Consider the following 17339-nt stretch of genomic DNA (forward strand, 5'->3'; position numbering starts at 1 on the left):
CTAGGGATCCTCTTTCGTAGTCGGTTGTATCTGGTGCACCATACTGGGCAGGTGATGATGATGATGCTCGGGCCTCCTGGAGAGTCCAAGCAGTGGTGGCAGCAGTGGCAGAGGCAAAGGCAGCGGCAGACCACCAGGGAACCCAGCCAACCCACCCAACAACGCAGAGGCAGTCGAGTGTTCCTGAGCCTTTCTTCTTAGCTCGGCTAGGCTGCTGTTTCTGTGGAGATCGCCGGTTCCTGGCTTGCAACAGCCGCACAGAGAACCTGGCCAGCCTGCTGGTGACCAGGACAACATGTCCTGCAGGCTGCCTGGCCGATGGTCGCTCGATGTCCAGAGAGACGGAGTCGTCGAGGTCAGAGATGTAGGCGCGCTGCTGACCACCTTGTTGCCGAACAACGGTGGAGAGAACTGGGCAGCCAGGTGAGGGGAGAAGAAGAGCGATGTTGGTGGCTCGACTGGCCTGAAGCCTGCTGCCAGACCTGGAGCACTGGAAGATTAAGGAGAAGGTGGTTGTTGAATGTTTTGAGGTCATTTATTGGAGTACTATAGAAGATTCATAATGTGGGCATCAAAGGGAATCAAGTTCAGACACTAGATGAGGTTTCTATGTAGAAAAAGTTGAAAAATATATCACTTAAAAAATTATTTTGGGTCCACACTCCAAAAATTGAAATTAAAATAAAAATTAATTCAAAGAAAAGAATTTTAGAACAAGAAATTCCTGTACTTATTAGTAACTCACAACCGAGTGAATTCGAAGAAATTAATATACATATTCATTTTGAAATCACCCTCTACATTTTTCAACAATGTTCAATTGCAAAATACTGTATGGGATTACGCGGAATTTTTGGTGGAAATGTAATTCACTTGATTTGCTAAAGAAAAGAGTGCAGCGGCAGAGTTTGGAGAGTTGCAATGAAGAAGAGGAGGAGAAGAGAAGCAGAAGGGCTCCCGGAAGCGCTAACCCGATTAGCACGCGCGATATTCCGCATCCTCCGCCAGCCAGCAGAAGCTGCTTCGAGGCGCTGATGATTATCTCAAATATTAATCGCAAATATTGTTTAATTAATGTAACGAGCACGAAGTGAAGCTCCAGACAGAGTGGTAGGGAAACGGGAGCGTGGGTGCGGCGAGTTTCAAGGGTAAGGAAGGAAGGCGGTTTGCTTGAAGAAGAGGGATGCCACAGGAAAGGTAAACAGAGAGATACGACGATGGATAAACATGTACAAGTAGATACAGTAATTTGGAGAAAGATGGAAGTCTGAGAAGAGTGGAAGCAAAGGAACTTCCAAGTGGTTGAAAGAGAGCAGATTTTGGGAACCTGAAGGAAATTAAAAACTGAAGAGAGTGTTTATTAGACTGAATTAATACTGATAATAATTTATAGAGTAACTTGATTACTCTATAAAGAGATTCTGTTTTATAAATACTTGCAATTCTACAGTAGAAAAATTGCAGAAACGTAAAGGGATTGAAATAGTATAGAAAAGAGTCGGGTAAAAATGGCAAAACTGGGGGACAATGAGCAAAAATGGATAATCTAAAATCCTGAAAATAGTTTTACTATCGCATGAAGATGCAACTAATGGCAATAGACAGATTACTTCAAAGGGTAAACGTAGATCCGGATTTTAGGTGGCGGAAGAAGGCTGGAGTATGAAACCGTGGCAGGATTGGCATAGGGAGTTGGTAAAGAGGCAAAGGGGCCAAAAGCAGCAGAGGCGTAGAGAGGAAAGCTTGAACTGCGGTAAGCGCGATAATTAGCAGCAATTAGCTGCGTAGCCTAGCTTGCGTCTTGCTTACATGTGGTCGCTTGCCAACCTCGCGTACACGCGTACAATTTCTTCGTCTCTATGTGACTAACCGTGATATCTACTCAGTCTGTACGCTATCACAGGTGCCTTTAACTTCCCCTCGCACGTGCTCGGATTATATCGATGTGGAAACTTTGAATCTTCAGGATATATTAGCATTATAATTTGATGCACACTTTTATTGCATTAATTATTAAGCTTGTGGTGCACGTCGAGGTTAATTTCGAATTATAAATTGAAACATGATGGAGTAAAGGGGCTAATCAAAGGATATCTACTATTACATTGAAAATATGGTCGTAAGCTGCTTCATTTCATTTTAAGTCTTTTTGCAATATTCCGCAAAATTTATTACATCATTTATCTATTTTTACATTTGAGTTTAGCTGAGTATAGAATATCATATCTTTTTACTTGTCGTATTTCATAAATAATTACTCTACTTATTATTGGAGCTCAAGACCAGGATACTAATGTACCTAAAAAATAATTGAAAGATCCCTTTTCACTAAAGCTTCGCAGCGTAGTCAAGATAACGCATTCCAGCCGTATTTTCCTCTAAAATTGGGGAAATATACGCGCATGTCTACGACTACCAGTCCTATCTCCATGCTTTAGCAGCAAAGAGGATAAAGCTGTTCGACGTCATGGAATTTTAAATAAAGATTTTAATGGATTCTTGTTACGCAAAGGAAGCAGCTTCCACGTCGTTACGTTACCCTTATCGACGTCGTTAAGAACCGTGAAACGATTATAGGATGTGTTTTAGCTCGTTGAACCGACGAAACGTGCAAGAAAACTCGTTTGTGTTTTAACAAACACTTTAACCGCTTTACGGGCTTTGCAAGTTTTATGCACGCCGCGCCGCGTCTACCTAAACTTGCTAAAGAACGAAATTAATGTCCCCTTATTTTTCCACGATTTATCGGAAACGAGGAGGAACGCTACGAGTACAATTTTAAATTACCTTGGATTCGTGGCAAGAATATAATACTTTATTATATTCGAGTGAATTTATAAAATAAGCAATTTAAATTCTACTTAAAGACGGTCAAGTAAACAGGATATTTTACTTGCAATTGTTTCCCTAGCCTCTTTGTGAGATCTCGTCAGCAAATTAAAACTTTTGGAAAATTCTACAACGTCGAACTCCAATCAAGATATAGCATAAAAATACTTTTATGCATTCACAGCAATTACAGGACAATCCAGATTTCCGTAAAAACTCCATGAACTCTCTAATACCTACTCTTATCAGTTCAAAGACAAATCAGTGCATAAATTATTAAATTAGATCAACATCCAAGAAACACTAAAACTCCCCATAGCCACCGACGGATCATCACGCTTCCAATGGAAACCAATTTCGCTGAAAATTATATGCTCCTGGAGTAATTGAAATCCCGCGGTAAGAACGTTACCGTAAAACAAGGACGAGACTCGGGGCAGAAGAAAGACGAGCCCCTTCCAGCGAGTAACCCCCAGATCCGCCCCGTGTTCCTCGACTCGCACGCTGCGCGAAGCGACTTCTGGGTCGGCTGGTAGGTAAGGAGGTACGTGAAGCATACACCCCCGCAGTCGAGAAGCTGCCGAGCCCCTGAATAAATGATGAGGATATATTTACGGCGAGCGGTTTTAAATAAATTACAACTGCGGAGACGGCGAAGGAGTACTTCCTACCGTTTCGCCCCCGAACCCTCCACCCCCTCTTCCCAGGTCTACTCCACCATCTTGACTCGATTCACCTACCTACGAGTGTATTCCGCGTATCCACCTCTTCGGTATTGTTCTTACCTTCCCCGTCGATTCGAGGTAAGCCCTGTCTGGGATTATAAAGAACCTACTTGCTGTCGGTGAAGAAGACATTTACGAATCGTGCATCTCGCAATGGCTTAAATATTTTCCCTGGGGGTCTGAGGGATTTGGGTGGTTTCTGTGTTCTGGGTACATTCTTCGATATTTTTACTTGGTTTCTGGGTGAATGCTTTTCTATAAGTCTGATGATGAAGATAGGAAGTTTGAAAATGTATGAAATGATGGAATAGTTATTGGGTTTAGAGGTCGTGGTGGAAATACCGTGTTAATTTTATTTTTATTTGAACCTCATCTCTAAGAAGACGAATAGAAGTTCCTGGCCCTAAATGACCCTTAGACACTAGTTTCTAGTATTCATTCTCTAAACCCTTAACTGATTCCAAGTGGTACCATCAAACAATTTTACCTAGAATGTTCCCTCCACACAGATCCTGCATAAAAAAATGAATTCAACCCAGACATGTCCACTAGCTCTCCACTAAGCTACCACAAATCCAAATCCAATTCCCAACACGTAAGCTGAACCATCCAGTCTCATCCTGCATCACGCAATTCACTCCCCAGCGTTGTCATAAATGCGAACGGTCAGTCCTTAAAGCATCGTTGCGTGGAAGAGGCAGAGGAGCTCGCGGAGTCTCCTGCGCGGGTAGGCGAGAGGGGTCCGATTTAACGAGGCGACGATTATCGCGATTATACGAGTGGCAGCGACTGCCGAGACGAGCGCGGCACGGCAGGAGGGTTGGGAGGGGGTGGAGGGAGGGAGCCAGAGGAAGCCAGCAGAGGAGTGGTTTAATGGCGCGTATCAAGCATCCGGCCGACGTGTTCAGCGGTGCTTGCAGCGTGGAATCGCGAGTGACTTTAGAAGGCTGGCGACGGGCCGGGGGAGCCGAGGGGAAAGAAGATATTTCCTAAAGACGTAAATACAAACGAAGCTAAAAGCTCACCTCTCGGCGGGTGGGCCGAGGCCCCCCACGGTGCTAGGTGGCGGCGGTGGCGCCCTTATGGGGGTTGGCGGTGGCGTCGAGACGCCACCCAGGGACGGCTGACTCTGCTGAGGCCGCGGACTGACCGAGGCGGAAGTCGTGCTGGGGCTTCTCGATCCTCCAGCTCCATCTGGCCCGGCGTCCTCCACGTCTGGGGCACTGCTGCTTGGCGTACCTTTCGGGGCAAAAACGATCGCTGACGTTAATAGCAGTCTTCTTGACTTTTGGTCCTGTGAGACCTTTCTTTGCGAGTCTGTTTCGATTCTGGCGTGGGTGATTGAGTGATTTACTTAGGCTGCGGTTACAGCGGATGCGTTCTTTGAGGAATATGTTCGAACTATTTGTTATAGAAGTGAGACAGGGTCAGATATATTCGTCAGAAGACGCATCCACTGTGACTGCAGCATTAGGCAGGGACTCGTGTTGCAGGCTAGCTTTTTATGAATGACTTTTTATGAATGACGCATATTCTAACGATAAGTAATAGAGAAGCTTTCATATCGAAACGAAAATGCATTTGAAATTTCGAGAACAATTATGAGATAAGAATGCAGAACTATTGTTCCCCTGAAGAAATGAAGAATATTTATTTCCATGTTTCTAAGAGTCGCAAGAACCCTATTTATTTTAGAACATTTTATAATGGGTTTTCTTTGAATAGCAATAACAAATAGTTTGACAGAAAGTTGAACAGAAAATGTAGGCTGGCTTATACCACATTATTAAAAGTTTCCATTAGTTGGTAAGGATTAAAATTGGAAAAGGTGGTACCTTCAGGATCGTGTCCTGTGGGACTTGGACCTGCTGATGAAGACGGTGGTGGCGCTAGACCTGTCGTTTCCAATGTGCCACCCCCTCCATTACCCTCCCTCTTTCTCTGCTCTTCCTTCAAACGTTCGCTCTTCCGCCACTTCGCTCTGCGATTTTGAAACCATACCTAGAAATCAAATAATTCACAACCCATTAGTACACTGAAAATATGAATAATAAATTCAAATTAAATCCTTTCTGCTCTTAATCAAGATAAACCAGTTTAAAATCACAAATTGAGAGAGTAAAAATTGTAGGTTAAATGTTTTCAAGGCAAACAGACGGAAATTGGTTTATCCGCCAATAATTAATTTGCTATTTATTTTCAGAGTTCATTGATTAATTTTAATCCACAATAATCAATCTTAACTTATAATCTGTCTCCCTATTATATATAATACGAATTCTTTGTTAATAATTACTTGCAACCCCCCTAAGAATCATCCCCAACAAGGGGATGAAAGGAACGAGCAAATTGTCGCGGAACGAGGAGGAAAAAGAAACAAACGACAGTAAGACGTGAAACATTGCTGAAGGCGGCACTTAAGCTGTTTTAACTACACCTGTCTCTCGTGCGCGAATATAGAAGATAATTGCATGTACGGGGTGACGTTCCTAGCTGGTCAGAGGGGTTGGCCTCCCGCCGCCGTGCATGTTCAACGAGCCGACAGCAACCACGGCAGCCGAGTGTTTTTTAAAAAGCTCGAGTTCCGCTAACGAGCCTAACTTGACATAATACCAACTGAAATAGACTTTATTAGAGCCAGCACAGCCCCTACGACTCCTACGGTATCTTCATCCTGGTGATATAACTACCATTACTTTGGGGGTGGCTTTCCACCAATTTCTGATGACGAACCCTCCCTAGTCATCATGTGAACGAGATGCATATACATATATGCCTTTTGAAATTGGAGGTAATGTGTCTGAAATTGAGTCTGTTTGAACCATAGAAACTTTGCGAGTGGTTCTCAAAGGCTTTAATAAAAAAATTTTGAAAACTGCTATTTTTTCAGTGTAAAATATGTTGAGGTTAAGAACAAAGTGTACAATTTAATTCTAGAAAATTTCCAAGGGTGGTTAATTAAGCTTACCAATTAGAAACTTTTTTTAAATATTGCACGCATATTATATCTCCCATGTAAAAGATTTAATTGTAGTAATATTATTAATTCTACAATTACATCGTATATGGACAGAATATACTCATCTCTTATCTTTTTCATCCCCTCAATTTCAATTTAATAACTCACGACTAGCTATCTAAAATTAATACCACTAAAACAGGAAAGAAATCTTCTTCAAAGTGAACTATTTCTTTAAAAAAAAAGTGTCGAACTCCGTAACAACGTGAAGCCACCCTCAATTAAAAGCTTCATTATACCATAAAGAAACATTCTCATTATCCTTTTTCCACTCAACGAGGTTAAATGAATCAAGTCAATTCCGCAAAAATCACGAGCTAAGTAAGAGCTCATTAATGAATAGCAATCGATAATAGAATAAATGGCAGTCTGACGAAGTCACCCTTAAGCGCGACTCCACTATGGGGAGGAAAACGATGGCGCGTTACACGAGTCGAGTCTGAGGAATGATTATCTTTCGTTCGGGAGGAAAGTTTCGCTGCAGGAAGCTTGGAAAATGGTATAATAAAATAAATACGACGAGCTCGGCTGGCTCCAAATTCGAGCTCGACAAGGGGGGAGGATGGGGGTCGAGTGGCTGATGGGGGGAGATATAATAATATCCTCAGGGTTGCGGGGGCGAGTAATAGCTGAGAACAAAGCCGCGGTTCCGTCGGGATCAAGCTTCTCTCTCTGTTTCCTTCGCTCCTTTCTCTCCCTGCCATTTTTTCCCAATACGAATTTAATCCGAAAGACGTCGGTAATGGCGCCGTTTCAACCCACCCTCTACATCATCTCTGAGAAATAAACGTATTTAATCTTTTGACACTTGTTACGTGAATCTACTCTAATGGATCAATGTCGGTCACGTTTAAACAGCGCTGTTTCATATTTTTTTATTATTTTGTGTTTTATACATATTTTTATTAGTAAATGTGTTTGGTGCTGCCCTAGTTTCAACGTGGGAGCTACTAATTCAAGAAAGTATAAACAAGGAAAAATATTTACATGCTCCTAAAAGAGTGATCGTGGAAAGAGTATCAAGATTATGTATCCTGCGCATTTTTATAATATTAGCTGCCACATATGAAATTCTCACAAATGCAAACTAGAAAAATATATGTATTTTTTGAAAAACTGAAAGGTGGCTTGAAAAGTGGATGATATAAGCGAAACTATTTTTACGATTTAAAAAATGTAAGTAGTACATAGTTATTAAGAATTTGAGTAATTATTATTAATCCACTTTTTAAATCTGTTTTCCTTAACGAATACACATAAAATTCATGGAGCAAAGCTTCTTAGCTCTCCATCGTGTTTTCATTGAAACAACTAAGGGAAACATTTTTGAGTGAAAATTTGTAAGCGCATTAGCGCGATACGTAATCTAATGGTAGAAGGCATCGTTGCTCTTTGCGTGTTTCACGCGCCCCTTTTTATGTTATCTCTCTTCTTCCGTTTTTAATCTCCCCTTATTCTCTTTTGCCATGTTTAATCCAAAATATGCTGATAATGGTGTTGCTTTGCCCTGCTACGAATTAAAGCATTTAATCTTCTGACACTTGCTACAAACATCTAGCTTTTTCAACTTGAGGACAGATTTCATCTCAATGAAATTAAATTTATTTTATTGAGCAATAAATAGCCGAAATTTTTCGCTGAAATAAATCAGCGAGCCCATTTTTTAATTAGAGATATTCGATACTTATAGATGGCAATAAATATTTAACATATTGTGGCCCGAATACTAGACTATTAAAGACTACTAGGGACAACTAGGTACATATGAAAATCACTTCAATCAGACTACTATAAAATCTCTGAACAGCTAACCCAGTGCAGAAAAGAATTTATACTGAATTAAACACTTGCGTAAGTTAAAGTTACCTATGTCAAGCCAGTTTAGGAGACTAAAGACACCCTGATAAAAACACGAACTATCTTCGCTGACACGGCGTGGAAAATTCATCGTTGGAAAAGCGGCGAGAGAGACTTCCAGTAGCACGATACGCAAAAGCAGGTGTATGTCAGCTCGCATCTCGTTGCCCCGTAATTCGCATTACACGCTTTGAAATTCAAACGGGCCAGAGCACGCGACTATGCGACGGCGGACCAGTGGCGACGCCAGCTTCGTTGTTGCACGCGCATGTGCACCGCCTGAAGCTTCTGTCGGTAGCATAATAATTGCTGTGCACGCTGGCACACACAGCAGGCGAACGTATGTCAGCTCTCTATGTTGTACAGGGTGTCTCGTGGGTCAACAAACTGCTTTTGTGGGTTTACTGAGTCTCTGTGAACAATGGTCTCCAGTGAACCCCTGGTCTGTCCCGATGGACCCTGGTGGACCCTGTTAGATCATGATGGACTCTAGTTGAGATCGATTAAAGGAAAGTATAACTCAGAAATGGACCCAGTATCTCTTGATTATCGTTGCTATTTCAATATAGATGAACAGGAAGACATGGGCAGTTTTAGGAAGATTGAGCTAGAAAATTGTACGCATAAACTAGGGTCTGAAGTCTAGGGTCAAAGAGCAGGCAAATACTCAATGTTCAGTTTGGTATTAGATGCATCAATTATCGGTGAAGATTGATGAAGACAACCATATTTAAAACAACAATGCAATTACACTGAATTTGAAAAAGAACAATTCCCCAGCACAGACTAGCTATGAATCCCCTCAAAACGAGACAGCGCGTGGCTTGCAGCACTCGGAACAAGCGAGTAGACCGTGATAATAGAAGAATGTATTGCGTCCATCAACATCAGAAAGCTAAACGACATTTATCTGAAGAGTGAGGTGGAGCGAGTGCACGAGACCCTTTTGATTCAGAACGAGCGGCCAAACACGGCGCAGAAGGCTCGCTAGTTAGCTCACGGGACACGGTGTATAGGAGAGAAGCTGGCTCGACGATCTACCACGGCGATGGACCGCCCCGCGCACCCTCCCTGAGCGAGGCTCTAATTGGAGTAGGAGAAGAGGACCGGCACTGCATAAACGCGCCTATTTGTCCATTATTTCAGATTCCCTTTGTCTTCCCTAATGAAACAATGAGTCTGCGCCGTAATTGCGTCATAGCCGTCCTGTCCCTACCTTCCTCCCATTGTGTACACCGCTGCCTAGCATGGCCTTCTCGTCTTATAATCCGGACAATGCAGCGGGATAATACACCGTACCCCCTAACGTTGGACGACGCGACGCTGAAGGATCCTTTGCCAGTCTGTTTCCCCATTGTTTCCTCCTTTCCTCGTTTTCTTAGCGCACGCGTTGGCAGCGGCCAGGCTTCTTCTCGTGTCAATTGCTGAGAGGTTGAACGTTTGTCAATTGGCTGCACGGGGACAGGTATTTGGAAGAGGGGTAGGAAGTTGAGGGCTGGCTAGGGAATTGTGAGGAATTGGATTTGTTCTTAGTTCTAGAGGCTTTTTTAAGGGGTTTAGATAATATATTTAGTTGATTTCTCGAGACTACCGATTAAAAAGTGCACAGATCTTTATTTTCGTGTATTGAGTTGTTTAAAATTTTATTAATTCCCTGTTTAATCGACGAGGCGAGATATGAAAGCACGTAATCCCGCGAAATTCCTCTCTTATCGTTTCGCGATACCGGTTCACCAAATTGCGATAACGCTGCTGTTATTTATTAATTCCTCATCGGATTCCATTTGACGTTTAAATTCTGTCATCTTTGCCGTCTATAATACAACTACTTTCTTCAATTTTTGAGGGTAAGTTTACACAATACTTTTTTTAAAAAGAAATAGATAAAATTCCCAATTGAACGATATACAATGCTTGAACGATTCGATTCCTAAAGTGCAAAAATATCTCACGAGCTGTCTGATAGTGTTAGCGCATAAAAGGGTAGGAATTAAAAATCTGACATCGGCGATCGGATATCCTGCAGATGTTCCAACAGGATTTCAGGAGGGAATCGCTATTACTGCAGGGATTCTCTGCAGCGCGAATTACGCCAGTGCGACTAAATATGGCCAGGAGGACGTAGCCAAGAGTACAAAGTAATCCCGGAGATTACCGGCTTACTCTGTCAGAAGATTACGTCAGGTCGGGGGTGTCAGCGACTCCCTCGGGCTCTGAATCTACCCAAAACTATCCCTGCATTTTCTCCTCTTGGTCCTACAGCGGTGATCCATAGAAGCGCGTCGAAATAATCGATTATTGCGGTTTGCCTGATCAAATTATTCTCTTTTACAGCGAACATAAAATGAGGGGACACTTTGGGAAGCCTTATGGCAAGTTCAGTATTTGATCATCTAATTGAGATAGGTATTAAAATTACTTTTCCGTAGAAATCATTAAGATGTACCTACTAATAAGCTTCCATTTCTCCTCTATCAGTTTAAAATAATTTCCAAATTTTTTCCCACATGTTCTGAATTAAATATACCTCTTTCTAAAACGCATAACGAACAGTTAACTGCCCCAACATACTGAACTCTGAAGCAATTATCCTTTTCCCCAATTAATCAATTTAAACTGGAGTCAGTGCAACTATCTAAGTCTGTCTGTCCTGGGTATCGCGTTTCTGGTTTCGCATTTATTTACGCTAACGGGCTAACCTGAACTCTGGCCTCCGTGAGGTTAATCTTCATTGCCAGATCCTCCCTCGTATAGACATCCGGGTAGTGTGTCTGCGCAAACGCTGTTTCCAGTTCATCCAGTTGCTGCTGGGTGAAGGTGGTTCTGTTTCTCCTCTGTTTTCGCCTCCCGAGCGCATCCTCGCCGACGCCGTGCAAAGCCGGATGATACGGAGAGTAACTGGTGTCTGTAACGGAAAAAAGATGCACACGTTTTAGTTGGAAACTCCTTAGATGGTGCTGTCGCGACTACTAAGCTGCTTATGGTGTCTTACCACCGGTTGCCCAGAGTACCAGGACACTTACTATCGCTAAACTACTTGTTTATCCGCTTCGGGGCAATTAGGGGATTAGGTACAAGAATAATTTTATTTTTTAGCATGGTACACAGTTTATTATGTAGTTGTAGGGAACAGCTGATTAGTAGATCTACTATATTATTTGGGATTATTAAATTGAGGGGGAATGGGCTCTGCTTTCATATACACTCAATTATACAGGGCGTTTGACAAGAAGTCTTACAAATAGAAAATTTTAAGAGGTCCTGATTTCATTTATCAAAATAAGGCAAAAATAAAAGATGATGAAACTGCCTTCGAAGTTCCCGTTCTGAGTTATTAATCGCAAAAATAATCCTTGAAATGCTCTGACAATGTGTCTGACTTCGAGACTCATTCTACTGATATCGCTGCGCTCATTTAACTCATGTATACCACAGTAGAATAAGCCCCCAAGTCAGACAGATTTCACGTTTAATAGATTCCCAAGCTTTGTCAGGGTACTAAAAACTCCACATAAAAACATTTCCCCGAAACTGTCAACAAGCGAACGTTCGACGAAAAATTGGCCGCATCAGTTCACTCAGCGCGCGATTTAACGCAGGATGGGCCGATTCGCGGGCCAATTACGGAAACACAGGGGGCGTTGATTACAAATCGGAAAAACGTGGGCTGCCACGATGGTGGTCGAAGCGTGCGCAGACAAAAGGACGAGGGGGGGACGAAGGGGAGGATGGGTATCGGGGAGCAGGTGGATAAAGAGAGAGATACGGTTCGATGGGGGGTAAACGTTACGAAGGCCAGAGAACCGCTTATCAATGATGCAGAGCAATCAGCGCAATTAATTACCGCGGCGCTAAGCCGGGGCTTAGCGAAAAACACAAATTAATTTCCTAAGCTCATAAAAATTCATGCGATTCGGTGGCGAACGGCAGACCGTGCCTCCCGAGTTCCGCCATCGACTGCATCAGCTTTTGCTCGCCACGGGATCACGCTGAATCGCGAATTTTCCTCGTCGCTGTCCCTGTTCCGGTGATTACTGGTTTGCCTGCGCGATTAGGCTGAGCGGTATCGTTTTACTGGATCGTTGCAGGGATTTTTGTGGATTTCACTTCCACAAGATGGAATACCCTTTAGCTTTTAGTGGTACTATAGAGTCGTAATTTCTTCGGAAGTGTTTTATGTGTGGAGGATTTAAAGCTCTAGCGATAAGGATTTTTAGATAGAAAATACTGCGAACGTAACTATGTTATTTAATGTTTAATATAAATATTTATGCTAGAAGATTGAGGAAATAAAATATTTTCTAATTCTTAGAACTTTTGTACGCGTTAATTTTTTTAATCATTCACATTGTAAAAACTGTATTGTACTTGAATATTGCGGTCTATAGAAAGAAGTAAAGTTTATTTCCCAACTCGCCTGCCTCTGTTTGCAGCGTCCACGACGGAAACGAACTTCACAACTGTCAGGGAACAATTATACCGTTCAGCAAATTCATATCGTGTCACTGGTAATAGTCTCTCGCGTTTGCAAGATTAATACGACCGTCCGTGAGGATTTTCGCGTGCAGTATGTATGACTTTGCAATTAAATTTCCCCCGATCGATTGGCCCGTCCTCGCATTTAATAGCAATCTTTCCATCACGGAAAATATATCCCTCAAACATTCTCTGTAACGATCGCAATTTGTTTATTAAGTGGTGATTTTAATCCTATGCATATTTTAGGACAAAAAATCAACGTGCGTGAAAGTGGACATTGATGGTGTTCCAATGTAATATCACTGAACAAGAGAAAGATGGTTCTCCCTTTTCATCACTTTCCCAGTACTAAAAAATGTGAATACTTACGAGCCTCTAATTCAAATTTTCACAATTATCACACGCACTACCCACCACGACTTTCTCAATTCCCCACTCTTCTCCTCTACCACGATTTTTCTTAGATATAAATTCTGTCAAAGCGCAATCCATGAACGACAGAAATCGCAGCTGTGCCTGAACCACGTGAAGAGAGTCAGGCCACCCCCGTAGTCCTTAGGAGGCACGCGTTTCGAGCGACGGCAAATCAAGGGCGGTCCCAGGCAGGACAGACAGGACGACAAAGTGTTTTAAAAGCGCACGTAGCGCGTCGACGGGGCACGTGCGACCGTTCCGTCTCCGTCTTCGCTTCCCAGCGAGAAATTAATCCCCCTATTGTTTTCCCTCGGCGGGGAGACAAAGCCCGCTGTCGACGAGGCGTCGCTGGAAAGGACGGCCGAGTGCGGCGGCGTGTGCAAGCGCAAAAGTCAGCCAGGGAAACGCTGGGACCTTTTCTTCTGCGCCCCGAGTGTACGCTAATAAATTGGATCAGGCCGACTCTCGACAAGTTGCGCGAGTTGTCTGGATACGGGCTCCGCTTCGGCCGAGTCTAACCTAAGATCTTGAGTGGATTTCAGTTTCGGCTACCGATAAATTTATTTAGCAGACCGCCGCGCCGGTTCTCGATTCTTACTTCTTCCCCTCTGCCACTGTGCAACGCGTTTTCTCTTCTCTTTGAAATTATTTCGCTTGGCGTTGGTGGGAGAGGGATGCTGGTCTGTGGGGGTTGAAGGGGAATTTTGGTTTCAGAGCTGATTGTGAAATTATGGGACCTTTTGATAGGGAACACTCGAGGAGTCAATTATTAAGTTCTTGGATGAGCTTCGATGACTTTGTAATGAGGAAGGACTAATAGATGCTCCTATAGGACTAGTAATTCGAAATATTTTCTGTAGTTGTCATGAGAAGATTTGCCTAAGTTCATATGTATTCTCTCTTGAGAGCATACGGGAACTTAGGAACTTGCGATTCCATTCTAAACACTCAAAAAGTCACACAATAAAAAAGTAGAAACTCCAAAATTATTTACTTCACATCATTGTTAGCATTTCAAATAATTTCCTCGTCACTCTGCTTTCATAGCAAAGATGATAGCGGCTTCCAGGTTCGTCTGGAAGTTAACAGGAGGCGAGGATGGATTGTAGGGAGAAGGTTCCGTGGAAAAACCAGACGCAGAACGAAATCTAATGACACCCCGACTGTTACTAATGACACTAACAAGGTAGTTAGATGTTAGAGCGAATGTCGGTGGGTTCGGGGCCGGACCGTGGGCCGAGTGAACCCACTTACCGACTTATCACGTAGTTACCTAATCTGTTTATCCCAACGGGGGGTGAAGGGGGACCTGGTGCGGCTACCAAGGGGAGCTGGAAGGGCGCAGGGACGTCCCTGAGGACACCCCCTACCTACCCCTTTTGCACCAGAGATCATCCAGCAGGCGTTACACCGACGCACATGTGCGAACTTACATTCGTATCCCTCACGTTTCCCAGAGAACATAAAGAACAATTATTAGGCTTGAATTTATTGGGAGAATCAGACCTTTATTCGATATCAAATGCAGCTGAAATGTATTTATTTAGGTGTTCAAGAAAAATGTATATTTTCATCTTAAGTTTGTGTTTAACGCAATGGCTTTAAAATGATAGTTTAGTTAATTATTGTGTCAATTAAAATGTGAGGTCTTCAGCAGTGCATGTGTGTTTTAATATTTGGCTAAAAGTAGAGAGGGAAGAAGTAATTTTATTTAGTTAATGTTAGAGGAGAGAACTTGAGAGGAAGCTCTTATGTAAAAAAGAATTCATTTTTATACATACACAACGTATGAAATTGCATTTAAATATGAATTACGGTACTAAATACTTTCTCCCTTCCATTATCCTCCGTATCGATTAAATTTAAACAATGGCCAGCAGAAAGGGAAGCTTATATTTTACAAATAAGGTAAAACCTCGTAAAAGTTCAATTAAAATTAACTTTCAATTTCAATTTAAGAGGTTCTTTGTGCGCGAACCATGATGGCCTGCTTTTTCAATGGAATATTCAGACACCGCGATCTAATCCAGAGTAAACACGACTACGAGTTTTACTTAATTTTAAGTGGGTAGCATCGGCGACAAAGGGAATGATAAATGAGTATTAAAAAGATAATTCCAATTTGTGCCGGAGAAATCTATATCTCATTCAAACTATATTTCGACGAATAGATAGAGGGGCACTTACACGTCCCTGAGGATACGGGTTTTCTCTTCCCTCCTACACCTACGGTCCCCATTCGATTATCTACCTACCACATGTATCTCATTGAAGCTCATAATATGCAATAAAGTGAGCATATACATCGTGACTCGATGAACCGTGCTGGTGAAGCATGAAAAAAAGATTACGAGATCCTCTCCCTCTGCTGAATTTCTTCAAAAATTTGAAATTCAACAAAATTTGGTTTCCTGCATATTTATACAAGATAACCCACTGAAATTTGTAGGAAGGATAGAAAAATTTCTACCCAAAATTTCTCAAAAAATCAGAAAATAATTTTTTACAATTATCAGTAACTTAAATTTTCAGACACATAAGTTACAAGTAACTGACTAAAAAAGAAAAATAGAAATACATGAAATTCTTTAAGAAGATTTTCATTATTCAAGAAAATTTGTAGAAGTTTGACATGAGTATTATCGAATTAGGAATGAATAGATCTGTAAGCGCAGATTAATGTCGCTCGTCAGAAACGAGATTCGACTTGGAAAACGATCGGGTGAATAGTCAGGCACGCTGTCGAAGTTCTGAAGAGCAACTCGGCACCGCCGTCGGGACGCGGTTTAACCGGAAGTTGGTTCGAAGTGCAAATTAAGTTTAGCGGCCGTCCAGTTTGTAGCGTCCACTTTGCGTAACTCGGTCTAGTCGGTAATGTAACTTCATCGATGTGTTCCGCCAGAGCAAGTGCCGGTACAATCAATCTCCCTTTTCTCTCTTTCTCCCCCTTTTCCCTACCCGACTACCAATACCACCTTTCCAACCACTTTTATTTCATTCCCACGCGATCGTCACTACTTTCATTCCTATTTCTTATATTAAATAATTAATGCTGCGAGGCGTATCAAATGATATCTTGATGAAGAAAGGAGATTTGGCAGACTGAATCAATGGGGGTGGGATATATGTCTATTATTTTGATACATGTCGTTTTAAAGTCCATCTTAGCGGAGGCTAGAGTGAAATTGAGAGAGAATAGCGAAGGGGAAGATAAATGAAAAACTGTAAGATCATGGGCGGAATGAAATTTTTCTTAGGGGCAAATCGGGGCGAAACAGTACTCTAGGGAGAATCGTAATCGTGATGTTGGGACGTGTAGGGGCACGTTGATGGCAGAACATATTTGTAAACCCGATTATTGTACTCCATTATATGTGGTACAACCTTTGCTACAAAGTCTACACATTCTTTTCCTAGAAATTCAGCAAGAATCTGATAAAAATATTTTCCAAACGCATCTTGAAGTTTCCCAAAAATATTTTCACCGCTACGCCAAATACAAAAAAAGTCGATCAAAGAGCCCATTTACCAGAAACTACAGCACTTAAAAAAAATTGAGAAAGAAAACCAAAGAGAACCTAGTGCAACTACTCGTCGGTGACATAGCTGGAGACAGTGTCTACTTACAGGGGTGAGTGGCGGTGAACGAGTACTCAAGGGTGGGTGGTAATCGCGGCGTTGGAAGACCCGGGGGGCAGTGGTAGCAGAACATGCCGCCAGCCCTGGCCACCGTGCCACCCCCCGGCCCCCCACCCCCTCCGACACCCGGCACCTGCGGCTGACTCGACTGTTGCTGTTGTTGCTGTTGCTGCTGCTGCTGCGGCTGATGGTGCGGGCGATGGTGGCTATTGTTCGGTTGGTGGGTGTGAACAGTTCCAATCTGCAACGAGAGATTCCTTACGTAAGCCACGAATCATCTTTCTAGGAAAGTGAATTGGCGGTCATTGAGGCGACACTACTGCCCTGAGTCATCCGAACGAGAAAAAGTATTAATAATTATCGATGACCGCTTCTTG

At 42.6% G+C, this 17339-nt stretch overlaps 2 protein-coding genes and 1 long non-coding RNA gene across 4 annotated transcripts in view; 1 reads left to right on the forward strand and 2 right to left on the reverse strand.

The window, feature by feature from the left end:
- Nucleotides 1-17095, reverse strand: Drgx (Dorsal root ganglia homeobox). Of its 2 annotated transcripts, XM_076384780.1 has the most exons (6): nt 16951-17095; nt 11130-11335; nt 5390-5555; nt 4580-4793; nt 3242-3417; nt 230-490 (listed from the first exon to the last, which is right to left on the reverse strand). In XM_076384780.1, exons 1-6 carry the CDS (start codon nt 17033-17035, stop codon nt 357-359), a joined length of 981 nt encoding a protein of 326 aa, XP_076240895.1. In that variant the 5' UTR covers nt 17036-17095; the 3' UTR covers nt 230-356. The 2 variants fall into 2 exon arrangements, with proteins under 2 accessions (XP_076240896.1, XP_076240895.1); XM_076384781.1 differs by lacking the exon at nt 3242-3417 and having other exon boundaries at nt 1-490; nt 16951-17094.
- The window catches only part of LOC143183267 (uncharacterized), a 106965-nt gene that overhangs the window by 83430 nt on the left and 6196 nt on the right, over nt 1-17339 (forward strand). The gene's annotated exons all lie outside the window — the stretch shown is intronic.
- The window catches only part of LOC143183439 (uncharacterized), a 20501-nt gene continuing 20232 nt past the window's right edge, over nt 17071-17339 (reverse strand). Inside the window, exon 4 of the mRNA XM_076384965.1 lies at nt 17071-17203. The gene's annotated coding sequence lies outside the window, so the exon portion shown is untranslated. The remainder of the gene's footprint in view (nt 17204-17339) is intronic.

This window comes from Calliopsis andreniformis, chromosome 9 (assembly GCF_051401765.1).
Source record: "Calliopsis andreniformis isolate RMS-2024a chromosome 9, iyCalAndr_principal, whole genome shotgun sequence".
In the NCBI taxonomy this organism is placed as follows: Eukaryota; Metazoa; Arthropoda; class Insecta; order Hymenoptera; family Andrenidae; genus Calliopsis; species Calliopsis andreniformis.